Genomic DNA, 23,110 nt, shown 5'->3' with positions numbered 1-23,110 from the left:
AGCATTGACTTATAGTTTATGCGCTGAAACTTCACCTGGTGCACAACAATCTGGAATAAAATGAAACAATACAACAGTTCCCTCTATGCACCCTGTCCCATCGGGCCCGGGTCAGGTTGCAGACCTCTAGTGCCTGGCTTTCTTCAGCACAATACAAATGAAGATTTTTAGAAAAAGATAGAGCTCTGTCAGGTCCTTATAATGGAAATACACGGGTGCCAGCACTTTGACGGTCCAAAAGTCACATTTAGGCAGCAATAAAATAATCCACACGACTCCAGTCGATCAATTACTGATCTGACAGAGCTCTATCTTCTTCAAAAAAATCTTTATTTGTGTTCTGCTGAAGAAAGACAGTCATACACATCAGGGATTGCATCAGGGTAAGTGAATAATTAATTTTCATTTTTGGGTGAACTATTCCTTAAAGGCACAGCATCCAGAAAATTAGATCTTCTGTGATGATAATTAAACACACTAGCAGCACCAAACGGATTTTCAAACTGATAATAATTAAACACACTAGCAGCACCAAACGGATTGTTTGAGTGACACGATATGCCAATGTTGGCCCAACCAGTGGTGTGTGTTTGGGGCTGGACTACTTGTTTGGCCAACTAATGGAAAATATGAAGCATGTTTGGGAAACCTGTTTTAAAACAGTCACTATTTTTGCAATTCTGTTTGGTGCCGCCAACACCCCGAAATTATATACGGCACCTTAAAATGGAAAGATTGTAGATTTTATAGCCTCTAACTCAACTTTATCCGTGGTCAAAATCATCATCAATCATCAAAATATTCCAAAGCTCCTGTACTTATAAACCACACCATGCAGACCAAACCCTATATATTTTTGCCATTCTTCCTCTCAAGATCACTTCAAGAGAGGTCCAGCAATTCAAATCATAATATGACATCAAAGGTCTGGTCAGATTTGGATTGTCATATATGTCCTGATCTATCTGAAAGAGCCAGTCGAGCAGAATGCTGAGGTCAAGATGGAGACAAGCTCACATTCATATTTGATATGGAATGCACGTTGACAGAGGCAGTCATTGGAAATCTCAAGTATATACAGTATATACATATATATATATACAGTATATGAGATTAGGACTCCTGACGGTTTTGCTGTTGTATTGAACCGCCTAGCGGTGGTCTGTTTCTAAGTGGATGCAATCAAGGGCATATGGTTATGTGCACAAGGTTCATCATGTCTTTTCATATCTTACCCTTAGAGAATAAGTCAGAGTGGACTATTGTTTGTGTTTGTGTATGTGCGTGCGTGCTGTGTTGTTGTGTGGGCATGTGTGCTTGTCCTTGTATCTCCCACTTAATCATAAAATGGAGTATAATTGGGCATGAGCAATCTGATTAACGGCCTTTTGAACTAACAGGGCTGTGGGAGGCAAATGTGATTATTGTCTATCAAGCCTCCATTTAGCTTTTAGCAGATCTTTTCCATTTAAACGATGACAGCAGACGTCAGATTATTATAATTCACTGTGATTCATCTATTTAAGAATTTCAGGATTTATCTTTTAAATAATGGTCTCAGTTCCTTGAATTACCTTGCAAAAATTTGGTTTGCTATTATTGGTATTGTCTCGAACTACTACAAATCATGTTAAAGTAAAATTATAATGCAGTCTGTGCGGTCTTGCTTTACATTTTATGTTTGTTATATGTTTTTTATACCTAATTTCAAATACTTTAGCTGTTTGTTTTGTTGTTGTTTTGGTGCAAAACGGCTCAAGATATTGTGTGTTAATTTGATTTTACCACCTTTAAGGGGTGTTGTTTGGAATTATGAACTTGGCATTAATATGGAAATCATTATGAGGTCTCAAGTTTATATATATACAGTATATACAAAATATATACACCGATCAGCCACAACATTAAAACCACCTGCCTAATATCACGTAGGTCCCCCTCGTGCCACCAAAACAGCTCTGACCCATCGAGGCATGGACTCCACAAGACCTCTGAAGGTGTCCTGTGATATCTGGCACCAAGACGTTAGCAGCAGATCCTTCAAGTCCTGTAAGTTGCGAGGTGAGGCCTCCATGTATTGGACTTGTTGGTCCAGCACATCCAATAGATGCTCAATTGGATTGAAATCTGTGTAATTTGGAGGCCAAATCAACACCTTGAACTCTTTGTCATGTTCCTCAAACCATTCCTGAAAATTTTTACAGTGTGGCAAGGCGCATTATCCTGCTGAAAGAGGCCACTGCCATCAGGGAATACCATTGCCATGAAGGGGTGTACATGGCCTGCAACAATCTTTACGTAGATGGAACGTGTCAAAGTAACATCCACATGAATGCCAGGACCCAAGTTTTCCCAGCAGAACATTGCACAGTGCATCACACTGCCTCTGCCGGTTGCCTTCTTCCCATAGTGCATCCTGCTGCCATCCTGCTGTGCATCTAAACAATGCACACTCACCCAGCCGTTCACATGATCTAAAAGAGAATGTGATTCATCAGACCAGGCCACCTTCTGCCATTGCTCCATGGGCCAGTTCTGATGCTCACGTGCCCATTGTAGGCACTTTCGGTGGTGGGCAGGGGTCAGCTTGGGCACTCTGACCAGTCTGCGGCTAAGCAGACCCATACGCAAGCAAGCTGTGATGCACTGTGTGTTCTGACACCTTTCTATCATGGCCAGCATTACGTTTTTCAGCAATCTGTGCTACAGTAGCTCTTCTGTGGAATCGGACCAGACAGGCTAGCCTTCGCTCCACATGCGCATCGATGAGCCTTGTGCGCCAATGACCCTGTCGCCGGTTCACCGGTTGTCCTTCCTTGAACCACTTTTGGTAGCTACTAACCACTGCTGTTTGACCTGCCTGACCTGCCGTTTTGGAGATACTCTGACCCAGTCGTCTAGCCATCACAATTTGGTCCTTGTTAAAGTCTCTCAGATCCTTAGGCTTGCCCATTTTTCCTGCTTTCCTGGCAGCAGTGCAGTGCATAAAATCATGCAGGAGCTTCAGTTAATGCTCACATCAACCATCAGAATGGGGAAAAAATGTGATCTCAGTGATTTGGAGCGTGGCATGATTGTTGGTTATTATGTGCATTATGTACACTCTTACGATATAAAAAATGTTTCTACTAACAATGTCCAACAGTGTGTTTAGATTTATCACAGGAAATTGATGTCTTTTTTTTCTCCTGAAAGTCATGGAAATTCCCACTACAGTGTCATTTCTTGCACATCTCAAATTCTGTATTGTGTTTAATAGAATTCTGTGGCGGAAATGACAGTGATGGAAATGACATTTTTAACATTTCTGAAATAATAAGAAAAAAACTAATTTGTCTTTCTAAGGCTAATTTCATAGCTAACATTTTATGCGTCATAAATACACACAATTTAATTATATAATATGCTTTTTGCATAATTTTGCATACATTTACAGCTTGATTGGAAATAACAGGCAATACAAATATTCTCCTCACAAGTTATATTTACATTTAATTTTCTTAAAATTATCTTTTGTTTTCTTCAAACATCACTTGACTCATATTTCAAGCAACGTCTTCACTAACACTTTTGTTGACTTAGTTATCAAGTACACTAACTTTTGCAAAATTATGATGGCAATTACACCATAACATTGGGAAAATTTTATAGAAATCATTTTATGGTTATATTTTTTTTATTTCACTCTTTGTCTAGATTATCATAATTTGCACATGTCTTAATTTATATTTTTATAATGTCTTGGACAAGACTAAAACAGTAAAATATTTACATAAAAGTCATTTGAAAATCAAAAAAAGAAAAAAAAAAAATCACTTTTTATTGTCACACAACCATATACACAAGTGCAATAGTGTGTGAAATTCTTGGGTGCAGTTCCGAGCAACATAGTAGTCGTGACAGTGATGAGACATATACCAATTTACAATAAACATCAGATTTACACAACACAATTTAAAATCTAATATACACATAATTACACACAACACAATATACAAATAATAACATATAATGTACAGTATACAATACACACAATATAGAATACACATTATACAATAAAAAAGTATATATAGTATATATAAAATGTACAGTAGGTTGTATTGTACTGTATTGACATTCAGGCTGTCGGTTGATAGTAAGTTGCCAGTGTGTTGTTAAGAGAGAATATAATATACTAATAATATAATTTGTGAGATATAAGAGTAAGGGTAATAAAGTGCAGTGCTGATGTATTTTGATCGTGGGAGATCAAGAGTTCAAAAGTCTGATTGCTTGGGGGAAGAAGCTATCATGAAGTCGTCTGGTGCGGGTCCTGATGCTGCGATACCTCCTGCCTGATGGTAGCAGTGAGAACAGCCCATGGCACGGGTGGCTGGAGTCTCTGATGATCCTCTGAGCTTTTTTCACACACCGCCTACCAGGCGGAGATGCAGCCAGTCAGGATGCTCTCTACAGTGCAGGTGTAGAACCGTGTGAGGATGTGGCAGTTCATTCCAAACTTCCTCAGCCGTCTCAGGAAGAAGAGGCGCTGATGAGCCTTCTTCACAACGGCTTCAGTGTGGATGGACCATGTGAGTTCCTCAGTGATGTGGACACCTAGGAACTTGAAGCTGCTGACTCTCTCCACTGGTGCTCCATTGATGGTGATGGGACAGTGTTCTCTATCTCTTCTCCTGAAGTCCACCACAAGCACCTTTGTCTTACTGACGTTGAGGGAGAGGTTGTGCTCCTGACACCAGTGTGTCAGAGTGTGCACCTCCTCTCTGTAGGCTGTACCACTGTCGTATCATCAGCAAACTTAATGATGACATTGGAGCTGTGTGTTGCCACACAGTCATGTGTGTACTGGGAATACAGGAGTGGGCTGAGAACACAGCCCTGTGGGGCTCCAGTGTTGAGGGTCAGTGATGAGGAGATGTTGATGCCCATTCTAACCACCTGACGTCTGCTTGACAGGAAGTCCAGGATCAGCTGCACAGCGAGATGTTTAAGCCCAGAGCCTGGAGTTTCTCATCAAGCTTGGAGGGCACTATGGTGTTGAATGCTGAGCTGTAGTCTACAAACAACATTCTCACATAAGTGTTCTTTTTTCCAGGTGGGAGAGAGCAGTGTGTATTGTAGATGCAATGGCATCATCAGTGGAGCGGTTGTTGCGGTAAGCAAACTGCAATGGGTCTAGTGATGGAGGCAGCACAGAGCAGATGTAATCTCTGATTAGTCTCTCAATTTGCTGCATTTGCTGATGATGGGGGTCAGAGCAACAGGACGCCAGTCATTTAAGCAAGTGATTTTGGATTGCTTTGGAACAGGCACAATGGTGGACATTTTAAAGCATGTGGGGACTACAGACAAAGAGAGGGTAAGGTTGAAAATGTCCGTAAAAACACCAGCCAGTTGGTTCGCGCACGCTCTGATGACGCGGCCCGGAATGCCGTCTGGACCCGCGGCTTTGCAGATATTCACCCATTGGAAGGATCGGGTTACATCCGCTACAGAGACGGAGAGTAAACTAACCTCTGTAGCTTCGGCCACGAGAGCTCTCTCCGCGAGAGCGGTGTTATTTCCCTCGAAACTAGCATAAAAAGTATTTAGCTCATCCGGGAGAGAGGCAGCGGTGTTCACGTCGGAGTTTTTATTCCCTTTAAAGTCTGTGATGATATTAAAGCATAATAAAGATATTATGAAGACTTAGTAAACTGATACCAATTCAGTTTTAATATGACCTTCATATAAGCAAAAGAAAAAAAAAGTAGAAATCTTTTTGTTTTAATAAAAATCAACCCCTGGGACATGAATGTGCCTGACACTGAAGACCCATATACAGTACTTCTTGCCAGAAGAATTGTTTTTTGTGATTTATTATTCTTAATAAATGTAGTTGTTTATTGAACATTTCTGTCTTTTGTCATATTTCTGTTGCCACTGTTTTATTATAGCATCATGTTCTGCATAGAAACACCCCTTTTAACTGTGGTAAAATCATTGTAGTGCACAGCCTCTCGTGGCTTATTTATTTATTTATTTAACAGCTTTGTGGCTCATCCAATCAAGTTTGAGAGCCGAAACTATAAAACATTTGTTATCCTTTTTATGAAAATAAGTTTTAAAGTTTATCAAAACTGTGTTTCCTTAATGTTTAATTACCTGAGATGTTCTTTGTATTCTGTGTTTTTACCATGTATTTACCCTGTTTTCCTCAACCAATTATGTTCTAGATACTCTGTCCGTTCCTCGCTGGTCCCCTCAGATACCTCGCAGAGACCTCGGCAACTCCATAAAACACAGGTAACTTTTTGTACAAGTGTTTGCGCATATGCTAGCATGCATGAGTGTCTAAATAGGGTCTGTGTGTGTGATAGTGGCTACAAAATGTCAAGCCAATTAACTCGTGGAACTCCAGTCACTCCTGAGCACTGTCTGACAACTTGATTACCCCAAATGCCACTGATCCAGTCAAACAAAGAGATCATGGTTGTGCTGAGACCAAGAAACTCTGCGGCTTTGGTGATGAAAGGTATAAAGATATAATGAGAACTCAACGTGGCTTAGCAGTCAGAAGGCAAAGTTTGCCAAAGCTAAGAAATGTCTCATCTATCACATTTCCTTTTTTTTTTTTTAACCTTTTTCCTAGATCTTAACACGCAAAAATCAATGTCTATAGCTCTCTTCCTAAAGCTAGTGAGCTGCCTTTGTAGGCAACATTTTTAAGGCATCATAGACACGCTCCAGATATAAATTTTGCTCAGAAGATAGGGAACTTACCTATCTTTTTGGCCAGATTCATTCATTGTGATGAGCTAAGTGAAAAAAAAAAAAAAAAAATCCAATATAGTGGACAGAGTGCAAGAAATGTCAATTAGAAATATAGTTAAAATTCATTCAGTACCAAAACTCACAATTAAAAATAGTATGCAATTTTGTCTGTGTTAAAATACTTTCTCCTATCCCAGCTTAATATGCAGAAACAACTGTAAGCACTATGTTTCTCACTTAGACTATCTCTTTGTTTGACCAACCGCAGATGGGGGACATATTCAGAAAGCTGTTTTGAAAATGAAGTCTATTTTTGCAATTCCGTTTGGTGGCGCTAGTGGTGCAGAAATGACATACTTCAGCTCTAATTAAAAATGGACTATTTGACCCAATATTTGTGTGCATCAATGTATTTTTATGCTTATTAGGGCATTGTGCCAATTCCAGAAAGGTGCCCCAATTTATACCTGACAGGCTTACCGTTATGTTTGCAACATGTTAACTAGGGTGGGGAACCGATAACCAGTTCTTATCTACAGCGGAACCAATGTGGGCCGATTCCTGAACAACTGACTCTTATGAGCCAATTCTTTTGAATCTATAGCGTGAAACGTACAGCGTGACCAGTGTAGTCCGATTCCTGAATGAATGACTCTTATGAGCCGGTTCTTTTAAATCTATAGCGTGAAACATACAGTGTGACCAGTGTAGCTAGATTCCCGTACTAATGATTCTTATGAGCTGAAACATATAACGTGACCAATGTAGTCTGATTCCCAAACAAATTACTCTTATGAGCCGGTTCTTTTGAATCTATAGAGCGAAACATACAGCGTGACCAGTGTAGTCTGATTCCCGAATAAATGACTCTTATGAGCCGGTTCTTATGAATCTATAGTGCGAAACATACAAAGTGACTGTGTTGTCTAATTCCCGAATGAATGACTCTTATGAGCCGGTTCTTTTGAATCTATAGCGCGAAACATACAGCATGACCAATGTAGTCCGATTCCCGAACGAATGACTCTTATGAGCCACTTTTTTTAATTTTTTTTATCTATAGCATGAAACATACAACGTGACCAGTGTAGTCCGATTCCCAAACTAATGACTCTTATGAGCCGGTTCTTTAGAATCTATAGCATGAAACATACAGTGTGACCAGTGTGGCTACAACGTAGATTCCCAAACAAATGAATCTTATGAGCTGGTTCTTTTGAATCTATAGCACGAAACATACAGCATGATCAGTGTATTCCGATACCCGAGTCCAATTCCTCTGAGGTTCCATTTCTATAAGGATGCTGCTTTAGAAAGCAGCTGTCTATGTAGTCAGTTTGGCAGCTCAATAGTTTTAGGAACAGACCCCATGTGTCATCAGAGACGGACAACTGCCATTGTTTCAAAACACAGGCAAATAAACAGATCCAAAAAATTGAAACGCTCATGTCAACTTTAAACTGAGATGGGGACGGACATTTGAGCTGTGTATTAAAGCCAGCCTCCACTTTTTTGAGACAGCACGGATTCAATCTAATGAAGACACTTTGACACTGTCAGAGCCCATTAGTCATATTCTATTAACTGTCAGCCTCTATTCATATCAGAGAAATAGATTGGCAAATACACAGTGACCCTTTGGAAGAACTCTATTTGACGAGATTTAAATGGCCCTTTCATTGTTGCGAATGGCAAATGTGACAAGATATAAACAAAGAGAGGCACCTATGCTTGTAATCCTCATATCTCTCCTGAACGATCGCTCTATTTCTGTGCTAATGTATCCATATGGCCTTTGTCCTGGTATATATTTGTCAAATGCAGATGCACAGTTGAGTGCAAAGGAGGCATTGAGAGATACTTGGTTACAATTAAATTACCCTGCATAACTTTGTGCATTCGGCGCACATATCTGTCTCGCAATGAAAGGGTTACTTGGTAAAAATGATCGTTGCTCTTTCGTCTGAAGAGCTTACAAGTGGTTGTCAAAAGGTCAAAACCATCTGCTGATAGTTAGGCAATGAAGCAATGCAAACATATATGCATTTTTTTTTTTAAATTGTTTTCTTGGAAAGCATCTCAGAAATGCCATTGTGACGAATCACACTGCTGATTTGGGCGTTTGCAGGTTTTCCACAAAGTACTGGATGTCACAGACGTGCATCGTGTGCGGAAAAGGAATGCTATTCGGCTTGAAATGCAAAAACTGCAAGTAAGTGCTTAATGGGAATCGACAAAGCTAACAGTGTTTGTTAATTGTTCAAAAAAGTGCCAGACAAATCCATACGTTTATCAGCTTGTTTTGCACTGAATAATATACTATGATAAATGTTATTTTTGGACATTTTTATTTAGAGGAAAAGTTTACCCAAAAATGAAAATTCACCCACTTTGCTCATCCAAATGTTGTTTCAAACCCATAAGATTTTCTCTCTTAAGTGGAACACACAAGGAGATGTTTTGCAGAATTTTAGAGCAGTTCTTTTCCCTACAACAAAAGCAAATAATGACCAGTGGCTTTCAATCTTCAAAATGGACAAAAAAGTAGAGATGCACTGATATGATTAAAAAAAAAACTACATGCTGATACCGATATTTTGCCACTTACCTTATTTTGTCATCAGATCAGTTTTATTTAGGAATTATGCTTTAAAAATATACAAAGAGGTACAACAGCAAAAACATGATGATTGATATAATTTTTATTTTATTTTGTACTTTTAAAACACTTGAGCACTTCTGCTTTTGCGGTTCAAAACAACAGATCTCACATTTTAAATGTATGTACTGTATATGATAGAACATTACAAATTCATACTATGCATATGTAGGGCAATTCCATGGAAATGTCAATCACACAGAGTAAGGGATAATGTACAGTTTGCAAAATAAACCCCCGACAGGGTGATCAGGACCTCGATGCGAATCCATGTGCGTTTACAAATAAATAAGTAAATGGACATGAAATATTGATTTGCATTAAAATTATGTTATTATCTGAGAAGAAACAAATAGCATAACAGCTGATTTGCACCTCCGGTGTGCGTCACAGTCCTGATGGTGTTTATTTTGTGAAAATTACTCTCTGACTGCTCATTATCCCGCTTATTACAATTCTACTTGCCAAATAAACAAATACATGAAACATTGATACCTGTTGAAATTATTTTATTAGCTTACTTGTAGAGATACAAGAAGTAGGAAAGATGACTTGCAACAGTATTGCAGAGAGCTGTGTAATAAAGTGATATAATGTATAATGACGTCCAGATCGCTAGAGGGCGCCACTTGCTCGCACAGTGCTGACTGAAGCCCTAACTGAAACGTTGAATGCAGACTATATTTTAAAAAGTAGCCTTTTTTAGGTTTAAGCGCAAGGCCATATTGCGATTTCAATCTCAGTGCAGCATAAATCGATATCATACCAATGTCTCAGAAGGCAAAGTCTGCTTGTTCAAAGAGTTTTAGATAGTTTCCCTTATCATGTAGCCTGTAAGTGCAGCTTTCACAACTGTCATATCCATTTATGGCGTTTCCACATTAACGTGAGAACGAGAAAGAATAAAAATTTAATATTACATGTTCTGAGGAGTGCCAATCCTTCTGCATATTGTGGCTATTATTACTAATTAATTAGAAATAAACCATCGGTTTTTCATATCTGCGTTTTCATGCTCACAGCATAACCAATATGCAGATGGTTTTAATTTGGTCAATAATTGTCAGATAAATAATTCAAAAATGCACCTTAAAAGTAGTTCATTCAACTAGTATGCTATATTCAAAGTCTTCTGAAGCAGTACCAAAGCTTTGGGTGAAAAACAGGCTAAAATTTATGTCACTATTTGGTGAAAGTCTTCCCCTTCACCACAGCTCTAAAATCTAATTCGCATACACTTTTAAGGTGTTTTCTTGTGCAGGTTTGTAATTTGGGGAGCTTGACAGCTCCTGGTCACTATATACTTTTTGGAATATTTTGCACTATAATATATTTTTTTGTGAAAGAAAGTTGGGTTTGGAACAACATGAGGGTGCGTAAATGATGATAGAATTTTCATTTTTGTGTGAACAATTCCTTTAAAATAGATAAATGCTTTGCTCTCTTCTTTTGTCATATCATCAAAATTAATTTTGGTAACATTTCGGATATGATTTGATGTTGTTGTTTGCATCAAAGCCTTTTTAGAATTCAGTGTGAGACTTTTTGTGCCTGCGGTAGTGTCTGAACATTCAAATTAAGCATAATTATCATTATCATTAAAAGATTATCTGAATAAATTACCTACCTAATCATTTCCACTCTACCACCCTTGACTATGGCATCTTGTTACCAAGTGGCTTTTGCCACCCTCAAATTGATGGCTGAATATTATGCATTTGTTATGAATTTTAATTTATTTGCTTTTACAAGAGCAAACGAATAACCCTTTCTATTATGGTTTTATCTGTCAGGTTGAAGTGCCACAACAAATGCACCAAAGAAGCACCGCCCTGTCATTTACTTATTTACCACAGAGGAGGTAGGGACTGTGTTTTTAAAAGCTTAAAACCTTAAATGCAATTAATTATGGTACAAATATATCTTGAAACAAAATGTGTTTTCTCTGCCCACTGCATGTTTACAAACTCATAATTCCTTTATATTCAAATTTACATATTTAAATAATTGCTGACTTTATCACTGCACAGAACATTGAGTTTTGAAAATTGGTTTCCAAACACAAGAATATATTAAAAAAGAAAGAAAAAAATTTATTGTAGTGTAAACAATAATGAATATGCTTTTAAAAGACAACTATTGTCAATGGCGTCACATCCGCTTAATGCTTTGCATTAATGTACAAAGAAAGCAATTTGCATTATTTTCTGAGAAGCATTATGAGTAACCTTCAGTCTATACCAATCGTACTGTTCCTCTCTCTATCTCTGTCTTTCTCTCTCTCTTTCTCCAACTGTATGTTGTTGTTCTTTTACCACCGTATGTTGAAGATCAAGGGACATCTCAAGGTAAGGCAGCAGGTTTTTACATCTATTTTACACCTTAAACGTTTTCGAGGAGAAGGTTGCTAACACATTGACTTGTATAAAAAGTCAGATGAGCCTTGTTCAACATTTTTGAAAAGACTAAAGGACATTATGATGAATTACTGGTTCTAAGAATAATTTAAAGACGCTTGGACAGGGGGCCTGGGTAGCTCAGCGAGTACTGACGCTAACTACCACCCTTGGAGTCACGAGTTGGAATCCAAAGCATGCTGAGTGACTCCAGCCAGGTCTCCTAAGCAACCAAATTGGCCTGGTTGCTAGGAAGGGTGGAGTCACATGGGGTAACCTCCTCGTGGTTGCTATAATGTGTGGTTCTTGCTCTCAGTGGGGCGCGTGGTGAGATGTGCGTGGATGCTGCGGAGAATAGTGTGAAAACTCCACACGTGCTACGTCTCCGCGGTAACGCGCTCAACAAGCCATGTGATAAGATGCGTGGATTGATGGTCTCAGATGTGGAGGCAACTGAGATTCATCCTCTGCCACATGGATTGAGGCAAGTCACCATGGCACCACGAGGACTTAGAGCGCATTTGGAATTGGGCATTCCAAATTCTTAAAAGACACTTGGACAAGCGCATTTTTCCATCTGAAATATTTCTTATTGCAACAGAAAGTTTGGGGACATATCGAAGGGCTCATACATACTTTTTTGGAAAATTCCAAGTTAAATACAAGTAGACAGCATTTGTGACATGCTGTTGATTTCCACAGAAAATAATTTCGACTCATCCCTCAGTGTCACAGTCTGTCTCCCTCATTCTTCTTCAAGGACTCTTATTTTGAAGTTTTCTCCCCAGAATCCATTTCCCAGGATTCACTGCCCTTATCGCTTCTATCAGTTCTTTATCATCTGCACCTGACTTCTATTCCCTCTTTAGTTTCTCAGTGTATAAATACCCTCTAGTTTTGTTAAGTCTTGGTCAGTCCTTGAAGTGTTTCGTTATGAGGTGTTATGTTAAGCTTAGTTTGAATGTTAAGATTTAGTGTTTGTTCCAGCGTTTGTTCCACTCCAGCGATTACTATTGTTGAGCCTTTCTTCTGTTTCCACTCCTGCGTTTGTTCTACTCCAATGTTTATAATTAAAAGGAATCTACTCCTGCGTCTCCTCTGTTCCTCTTCCTCTCCAAGACACCATTCTTACAGAAGGACTGACTCACAACAAAGAAATATAGATTTACTTACCGGTTCCTCCCAATGTCCTCCTCTACTCCAGCAATCCCTCTAATCCTCTCCCACTCGTCCAGACCCAGACAAATCATGGAGTTTACCGGATTATACATGGACTTATTTAAACAAGACCTTCCTCTCCTGGAATACACTGCCAAGTTCAGTCAACTCGCCACTTCCTCCAATATCTCGGACCCCTACCTCTGTTCCATCTATGGAATGGGCTTGAACTTTCACCGCCCAACAGCACTTCTGCAAGTGGAGAATCTTTCATTTTTGGAATATGTCAGAGCCACACTGTCCCTACATCTCCTCTCACTTCTACCTACCCATAAGTAAGATCCCTCACAGCCTTCCACGACTCCTCCCTCCACGCCTTCCACGGCCCCTATCTCCACACCTTCCACGGCCTCTATCTCCGTGCCTTCCATGCCCCCTATCTCCATGGTAACTCCTCTCCATCCTATTCCCCTAAATAATTTTTTTGGGGGGGCTCATCCTCTGCTGGTTCCGGTGGTCGATTCTCTGCTGCAGTTAGTGGCAGCGACCACGGTTAACGAGCCAGTGCCCAAGCCTGCCACGGTTAACGAGCCAGTGCCTGTAGCCTGGACCGTCCCAGAGCCAGTGCCTGTAGCCTCGACCGTCCCAGAGCCAGTGCCTGTAGCCTCGACTAAACCCCATAACCACGCTCCTCCTCCTCCCTCATTCTTCTTCAAGGACTCTTATTTTGAAATTTTCCCCCCGGACTCAATTTCCCAGGATTCACTGCCCTAATCACTTCTATCAGTTCTTCATCATCTGCACCTGACTTCTTTCCTATTAGTTTCTCAATGTATAAATGCCCTCTATGTTTGTTAGTTCTTGATCAGTCCTTGAATTGTTTCGTTATGAGGTGTTATGTTAAGCTTAGTTTGAATGTTAAGATTTAGTGTTTGTTCCAGTGTTTGTTCCACTCCAGTGACTACTATCGTTGAGCCTTTCTTCTGTTTCCACTCCTGCGATTGTTCTACTCCAACGTTTATAATTAAAAGATTAAAAGGAATCTACTCCTGCATCTCCTCTGTCCCTCTTCCTCTCCAAGACACCAATGTTACACTCAGAAACAGCACCAAGAACAAAAATGTGTTTACAGTAATGCATTTACAAGAAAAGTCAATGGGGCAAGTGTATGGTGATTACAAACTGAGGGCAAGTTGAAACTATTTTCTGTATAAAGTGATACAGGTTGTGTTTAACCCAGGAAATTCCTCCAATGTGTCTTATTTAAATGCATGAATGTTTCTTCACCATCTTATTAGGTTTATATGAAATCATAGATTCATATTATATTAATTCATATATTTGATTCATACTATGAAACTATGAGTCCAAAACATACAAAAATGCATTTTTCTTTGTTGAAAGTAGCAGTCATATAATTATATCTTACATGCCCCAATCATTCCCATTGTCATAGAATTGCCATGTGTGTCATATGTGCTATTTTTGACATGTACTAGGTGTACATAATACATGGCTTATTGGCTCTTCCATTAAAATGTGACAAGACTTTTCAGAGTTTTTCTGTTACCGTGACAACTGCCTCCTGTTACCGTGGATACTATGCTGTTTTTCTCTCAGCTCGTCAGCTTGTCAGGACCGAGTCGGTACCATGTGACATAAACAATCCTCTCAGGTACTCCGACCTCCACATTAGCCAGACTCTCCCCAAGACCAACAAAATCAACAAGGTGAGCCTATTATTTCGATAACATTTGCTAAATATTATTTAGGAGTGTTTAGACTAACAAAGTTCAACACTGTTACCTCCCTCCACTGTAAACACTATTACAAACCGTTTTGGGCAGACTAGAAGCAAACATCCGTCCTGTAGTTTTTAGCACAACTTGTTTACTTCCATGTGTATTGAAATAACTTGGCATGACAAGAACACAAATGGCAATTTTTTGTTGACCAAGATCAAAAATCCTTCTTGGAGAGATGTGTTATTACTTTTCTAAGTGACCAGACTTATGTTTTTGCCTAGCAGGCGATATAACAGATGAAAAAATCCTACAGACTTGCATTGATGGAGAGACCCATGCCATACTGTATTTAGGGACGAGACTTGAGTGGTTTCTTTGACTTTGGCCAGTAAGCAATCACAATAGCAGTCAAAAAGTCTTTATTGACTGGCATAACATAGAGCTATGTCAGTTGTGTGGCATTTCTTTATTTGGCTTTCTGTTGTCTTATCACATCTATATGCCACTCAGTCATTCTTATGACAACTCTGCTTGGTATTGATATGTTCCTCTCTCTGACATGATGTTGGGTAGTTGTTGATATGTAACTGGGCTGCCCAGTGCACTCATGGGAGATCATTACTTCTAAATGAAATGGTTTTTATTCAAGTTCCAACAAATATGTGATACGACTGAATAAATCTGGCTACATTAGGTTACATGGCTGAAAAATAAAATATAAAATAGCTTAAACCAGCCTAAGATGGTTCGCTGCTCGTAGCTGGTCTCCTAACTTGGTCAGGCAGGTCTGTTGACTGGTTTTACTGGGGTTTGTGTCTCTTTTTAGCTTGTCAGGCTGATTGACAAGCTGACCAGCTAGACTGGCTTAAATCAGATAAGACTAGCCTAACCAAGTTTGGCAAGGCTGAAAAACCAAATAGACCATCTTGAGACCTTCTTGGGCAGAATGGAAGACCAGCTAGACTATCTTTAACAAGATAAGACCTTCTTAAAACAGCTTGGGCAAATTAGGTTACACGCTAAAAAAAAAAAAAAAAAAAAAGCTTAAACCAGCCTAAGATGGTTTGCTGGTCTTAGCTGGATTCATGTCCTGGTCAGAAAGGTCTGTTGACTTGTTTTATGGGGGTTTTGGGCTCTTTTCAGCTGGTCAGGCTGGGAGACCAGCTGGCTGACCAGCTAAACCAGGTGGGAGACCAGCTTAAACCAGAAAAGACCAGCCTAACCTAACCTTGCTCGGCCAGGCTGGGAGACCAAATAGACCAGCTAAAGACATTTTTGGGCAGAATGGCAGACCGACTAGACCAGCTTGGCCAAGCTGGGAGATCAGCTAGACCATATTTAGCAAGTTAAGACCATCTTAAACCAGCTTAGCTACATTAGGTTACATGGCTGAAAAACCCTCCAGCTTAAACCAGCTGTTGTTGTTATGTTGGTTACTAGTCAGGCAGGTCTGTTGACTGGTTTAATGTGGGTTTTGGGCTCTTTTTAGTTGGTCAGGCTGGGTGACCAGCTAAAACAGGTGAACACCACCTTGGCCAGGCAAGGAGAGTAGTCAGACCATCTTAAACAAGATAAGACCATCTTAAACCAGCTTTACCTGGCCGGGAGACTAGCTAGACCAACTTGGCCAAGACCGGAGACCAGATATACCAGCTTAAAACAGCTTGGCTAGGCTGGAAGACCAGCAAAACCAGATAAAGACCAACTTTGCCCGGCTCGGAGATCAGGTAGACCAGCTAATTGCCCCCAATTAATGTCATTTTTAAGAGTCAGATCAGATAGAAATAGCACCTTAAACTTGCCATATTCACTTTTTACAGTATATAGTTCCACACACCTGGTTTTAGATTTATCTTTAACTGTGCTAGTGAAGCTGGGTGTATTGATATCTGACCACACCAGTAATGAGCAGGGATTGGGTTTCTGAGTGGATTTGTGTCTTATGAAAGGTCTCTCTCCCTCTCTCTCCCTCTGTGTTTCAGGACCACATCCCTGTGCCGTATCAGCCCGACTCGAGCAGTAACCCCTCCTCCACCACCTCCTCCACTCCGTCATCTCCTGCTCCCCCTCTGCCACCCAGCGCGACGCCCCCGTCTCCTCTACACCCTTCCCCACAGAGCGCTAGGCAGCAGAAACAGTCCAGCCTTACAGGTACATATCTGAAACATACGCTTATGTAATACTTTCTCAATAGTTCCCTAAAAAGTACCTGATCACTGATTAATTTAATTCTTTTCCCCTATGAATGTACTTAAATAAAGTGGGGTCCAAAAGTCTGGGACTACATTAAAAATCTTGAATTCAAAAACGAGTTTAATCATAGAAATAAATAGAAACTAATTAATTTTATTTATTTTTTTATTATGATGTAATGTTAAAGTTAGTAAGAAATATTTAAATCAATGGTTCTAAACTGGATTTGCTTCAAGACCCAGATTTTTGTTAGAACATGTATTTTAGTTGATGATAATATGCAAAATGACAAGAACACATTTCAAAATGTAACAGACCAAACTTTAAACCAGTTATTCAATTTTTTTTTAAAGGGGCACGGTGGCTCAGTGGATAGCACTGTCGCCTCACAGCAAGAAGGTCCAAGGTTTGAGTCCTGGCTTAACTGGGCCTTTTTGTGTGGAGTTTGCATGTTCTCTCTGTGTTCATTTCCTGCTCCAGTGCTCCAGTTTCCCCCAGAAGTCCAAAAACATGCAGGTTAAGTGAATTGGAGTCTCTAAATTGCCCTGTAGGTGTGAGTGAGAGACTCTAAATTGAGTGAGAGTCCCCCAGCCACTGGGGGTTGTGTCAGGAAATGCATCCGGTGTAAAACCTGTGCCAAGTCAAATATGTGGATCACAGATGGTCTGCTGTGGTGACCCCTTACAGGAGCAGCCGAAAAAAGTTCAAATATTTTGAAAATGTAGCAACTACTTACAATTATTTAAATATGTATCAAACATATTTATGATTAATATGTATAAATGGTAAATGGTAAATGGTCTACACTTATATAGCGCCTTTTTTAACCTTAGCGGTTCCAAAGTGCTTTACACTGTGTCTCATTCACCCATTCACACACACACTCACACACCAATGACAGCAGAGCTGCCGTGCAAGGTGTTAGCCTGCCATTGGGAGCAACTTGATGATCCTTGTTATTCCCAAAAATGTTTGTTGACTAAGGGTTTGTAAGAAACATGAGAAAACTGTCCTGAATACCCAGGCTACTGAAATAATAGCATAAAATGAATATACTGAAGTATAAGCTACTTTTTAGAAGTTACACTGTCATGAATTCCTCATTTTAAGAAAGTTTAGGAAATTGTGTGTTGCATGCAGCATGTTTTTAGTAAACAGTGCATACTGACTAACGCATAACTAAGTTCAAGTACACCTGTTCATTCGCTTCATTTTCTGTGCAGTTGTAATATTACGTTTATGTTATGGATATAACTGGTTAATCTCACATATATAGAATGTGTTTGTGTGAACTAATTAACCCTTTACTAAAGTGTATTGTAATAAATAAGGAAGTGTTAATGCATTGTAATATCTTGCAGCGTTATTTTTTCTCATCATATTTGAATGAAAACCATTTGATTATCGTCATTATGCGTCTTTTTTGTCCTGTCTCCTTTACCATTGACAAAATAAAAAAAAAACCTTATTCAACAAATATTAACAAGGTTCATCAGGTTTTCCCAAAATTATGAAGTCCATGCCAGCTTGAGTGCATGTCATTATAGCAAAAGGGGAACATATAGAATAATAAGAAATTCTGAAATTCATAATAATTCTTTTATCCAACTTTTCACTATGTAATGATAAAAGAAAATTATTAACTTAGAAAAATGCAATAAAGAAGGATTTTCACCTGTGGTCTCAGGCTTTCGGACCCCACACTTCTGACATATCTTTGTTTTGATGATCTCAGGTGAATTTTGCATTGCAAAAACACACCAATAATCATCCACCAGTTTGTTGAATTTTATTGAATTCTGTCTGCTTCTCCTCTGTGCCCCCTCTCAGCATCTCATTACTTCAAATACAAGCAGCAGTTCATCTTCCCCGGTAAGTGCGTCATAATTGGTCATTACCCCTACCCATAATGCAGTGCAACAATGCCGAGGCGAACTTTTTTGATGTAATTTTTTATGCCATCTCTTCTCTGAGGCGCCACAAACCCCCTCTCCCTTTCTCCCACACTCTTTTCCTCTCCTCCTCCTTGTCTTCTCTTAACCAGCAATGCTGTATTCTCTAATGATGGTTTTTTTAAAGGCAAGGTCGCATGCGCCTGGCTGACAAATAAAGGCTGATAAGTGCCTGCATTCTGTGGGAGGCACTCAGCTCAGTACATGTTTTTGATGAATGTGTCTAGTGAGGAAAGATGTGCTGGTAGACTTATAGTTTAAAATAAAGGCTGATGACACCAAATTTGCTGGTTCATCTCCAAGATGGGTTAACCCAGGTGAGCTAATGAGAGCATGGTCACCACTGTGCCCTTGAGCAGGACACGTAGGGTTTTAATCTAATCGTGATTATTTGAGATAACCGTGATTATTGTGAACTTCAAATTCCAATTACATTTTACTCTCTAAATAATGGAATTTTAACGAATATAGAAATGCCACAAACCCTGCGTTTTTGTGTCTCTTTTTCCAATGTTAATGCATGATGTTAGCAATCCAAATAAACTACGTTCGTCTCACTGACCTGAACCGTGGACCGTGCTCAGAGCAGCTCCTGAAGATTGCATGAAAATTAAACACTTCTGAAGCGCTCTGATGTGCACACCATCTGCGGAGGTTCGCACCAAACGCCCGCGAAAATCTAAGCGAGGATTTTGATTGTGAACGTACAGCGCTCCGGTTTCACTGTAATGTATGGTTTGCGAATGGCAAATGTTTCTGGTCATTGAGGTGATAGTTGGTCATTGAGTTCATGCACGCAGTGTTAATGACATGCAGTGACACAGAGAAGGAGTCGTCCATTTACTCTTATTTCTGTGGAGATGATAGAATGAAGAAACATATTTTCAAATACACACAGAATCATAAAGAATTTCCTTCATGTGAAATAAGGGCTCATGGGTATAATCGGAAAGCCTTAAAAGAACGTGTGAAAGTGATGAATTTAGGGCAGAAATATATTACTAGAATATAATATAATAACAGGCCTATGTATTATATATATATATAAAACACTAACGGTCAAAAGTTTTGAAACACTCATTCTTTATTATAATTATTTTTCTTCACATTTTAGAATAATAGTAAAGTCATCAAAACTATGGAATAACATAAATGGAACTATGGGAATTATGTTGCGACTAAACAAAATCCAAAATAAATCAAAACTGTGTTATATTTTAGCATCTTCAAAGTATTCACCCTTTGCCTAGAATTTGCAGACATGTACTCTTGACATTTTCTCAACCAACTTCTTGAGGTATCACCCTGGGATGCTTTTTAAACAGTATTGAAGGAGTTCCCATCTATGCTGGGCACTTATTGGCTGCTTTTCTTTATTATTTGGTCCAAGTCATCAATTTCAAATCCTTTTTTTTTTTCCAATTAAATTTTAGTTTTATAATGAAATAAATTAATATGTTGGCACAATTATATTTTTGTCTACAAAACTAATTTCAAACATTTAAAAATATGCCTTTAGATCAAAAGATTTTTAAGATCATGTGAAACATTTCAGTCAAGTGTTTCAAAACTTTTGACCGGTAGTGTATATATATATATATATAAAATCTTCTCTTGTTGCAAAGAAAAATCGGGACAAAATGTTGTTGTTCTCCGCGGTATTCATGAACGTTTCCAAAATATGACACATTTATTTTCCTATTAGACTATAAACATAGGCTATATCTCATCATTATCTCTATTTTTTCTCTGTTTCTGCCTTCTGTATATCTTTTTACCCTCCCTTTTTGTAGATGTGGCCCCTGAGGTCCCCAGCAGAGCCCCTCAAGTCATTCTACATCCTGTTTTATCTGAGCCTGGGTGAGTGTGTGTGTGTGTGTTTGTGTGTCTGGTTCAGTTTAGTGTCGATTTGATGTTTTAAGATGCATCTGAACTAATCTAAAAATGTGAAACAAGATGACATCAGTATGCATGGTAAATATTGCTGACTGAATATGTGAATAGTACATGCAGATTATCCAGATCATTATGACTTGTTATGACAATTCCATTGTCTCTTTGTGTAAAATGTATCTAAGACACATTTTAGCAAGTAAAATAATAATAAAAAAGGAAAATAATCAAAAGAACTTGAGCAAAGAAAGGATGTTCCTGTGTTATACAGTAGTTGTTGTATATAGACTGATTTTCTATTCTGATTGGTAAAAAAAACAAAAGCAAAAAAAAAAAAAAAAAAAAAAAAACAACAACATCTAGTTTTAAAACTAGAACTAAAGATTTGATTGATGAAAAACGTGGATCAGTTTAGATGCGTAAAACCATGAACTAAACTGGTTAAAAAGCCTCTTATTAATATCAGAACATAGATAATCCAAGGCTGTCTGAAATATTATGTTCTGAAAATGTTTTCTTGCGCTGTGTCCATATTTAGAGCGATGGCCAACGAGAGGCCACAGACATGTCAGACAGTTTCGACATTGCTTGTGTCTATTTATGGCTGAAATGAACATTTTGGATTACAGAATTATTGGAGCAAAAATATTCATGGTGCAAAGACTGATGTGACTAAAGACAAGTCTCACACATGCATACACTTTTGCCAAACAGTGGAGCTTGACTTTACGCTACACTGATGTTGTCAACCAGATCTGCAACTGTTTTGGAAAACCCAAAGACCCATAAACAAAAATGCCTTCTTTAATTAGCTCAATCAAGATACAGTAACTACAAAAATACCTTATACATGGAAATAAAAGGAACTGCATTACGTAGTATCATATTGCTGTTGAAATGAATTGTCTGACACTGTTGTAGAGTACAATTGGTAACAGACATGTGCACATCAACAGACTGACAGATCTTCCGGCACTGTCGCCCCATATCTTTCAACCCAAACAAGGGTAAAAGGCATGCTATATCTGTTACCACTGACACTGCTTGTCTTATATAAACGCATTGACTGCTCCTGGTGGTGTCAACACCCAGGTTGAATAAGGACTAGAGTTTTATACGATTCTAGGCACTGCATCTTTTTGTGAGTACAAGATGTTCATTATATGCCAGACCTGCTGCATGGAACTTTCTGTTCTGCATACTAAGGTCTTGAAATAATTTCTATTCCCCATGTCAAATAGTACCAATAGAAGTGGTTAATTGTAAGCCACTGAGCAAGTTAATAGCATAATCAAGAACAGTTTGAAAATATATGAACAATATGCAGATAATTATGAAATTATGGAGATATAAGAATATATTTGTTATTTTATCCTTTCTGATGGAGGACTGTAAACTATGTATTTTAATGCATTTATAAAAATTGTTGAAAAAGAAAGATTTGTTCTGCTGAAGTAAATTACTCTCTTTTAATCTTTTTATCTTTTTATCACACAGTACCAAAGGGAGTCCCTTGCTACAAATTGCAGTTGAGCCAATGTCTGATGTGAGTCATCCTGTTTCTTTTTAGCCTTGCTGACTGGTTGCTTTAGAAAACAAGAAATCAATTTTTATACCCTTACAAAAAAGTATTTTGATAGTACCATATCACAGTGATGGTATCATATGGTAATATCATGGTACTTTGAGATATTTCATAGTCCTAAATTATTATTTCTATCTATCTATCTATCTATCTGTCTGTCTGTCTGTCTGTCTGTCCAATTTATATACCTCTCTATTCATCTGTCTGTTTGTCTGTCTGTCTGTCCAATTTATATACCTCTCTATTCATCTGTCTGTCTGTCTCTCTGCCTGTCCAATCTATATATCTCTCTATTCATCTGTCTGTCTGTCTGTCTGTCTAATCTGTCTGTCTAATCTGTCTGTCTGTCTGTCCAATTTGTATACCTCTTTATTCATCTGTCTGTATGTTTGTCTCTCTGTCCCTCTGCCTGTCCAATCTATATATCTCTCTATTCATCTGTCTGTCTGTCTGTCTGTCTAATCTGTCTGTCTAATCTGTCTGTCTGTCTGTCCAATTTGTATACCTCTTTATTCATCTGTCTGTATGTTGTCTCTCTGTCTCTCTGCCTGTCCAATCTATATATCTCTCTATTCGTCTGTCTGTCTGTCTGTCTATCTAATCTGTCTGTCTGTCTGTCCAATTTATATATATCTCTATTCGTCTGTCTGTCTGTCTTCTTTCTATCTATCTATCTATCTATCTATCTATCTATCTATCTATCTATCTGTCCGTCCGTCCAATTTATATACCTCTCTATTCATCTGTCTGTCTATCTCTCTGCCTGTCCAATCTAT

General features: G+C 38.7%; 1 protein-coding gene across 1 annotated transcript in view; it reads left to right on the top strand.

Annotated features, from left to right (window-relative positions):
- The window catches only part of LOC127430129 (kinase suppressor of Ras 2-like), a 166,957-nt gene that overhangs the window by 108,732 nt on the left and 35,115 nt on the right, over positions 1-23,110 (top strand). The window contains exons 7-15 of the mRNA XM_051679645.1: positions 6,216-6,285; positions 8,882-8,965; positions 11,206-11,273; positions 11,743-11,760; positions 14,587-14,696; positions 16,694-16,862; positions 18,735-18,776; positions 20,650-20,716; positions 22,247-22,295. Coding sequence (XP_051535605.1) covers positions 6,216-6,285; positions 8,882-8,965; positions 11,206-11,273; positions 11,743-11,760; positions 14,587-14,696; positions 16,694-16,862; positions 18,735-18,776; positions 20,650-20,716; positions 22,247-22,295 — 677 coding nt within the window. The remainder of the gene's footprint in view (positions 1-6,215; positions 6,286-8,881; positions 8,966-11,205; positions 11,274-11,742; positions 11,761-14,586; positions 14,697-16,693; positions 16,863-18,734; positions 18,777-20,649; positions 20,717-22,246; positions 22,296-23,110) is intronic.

Source organism: Myxocyprinus asiaticus, chromosome 3 (genome assembly GCF_019703515.2).
Source record: "Myxocyprinus asiaticus isolate MX2 ecotype Aquarium Trade chromosome 3, UBuf_Myxa_2, whole genome shotgun sequence".
Classification (NCBI taxonomy): Eukaryota; Metazoa; Chordata; class Actinopteri; order Cypriniformes; family Catostomidae; genus Myxocyprinus; species Myxocyprinus asiaticus.
The sequence above is the reverse complement of the archived record's forward strand: the minus strand, read 5'-3'. Positions and strand labels throughout refer to the sequence as shown.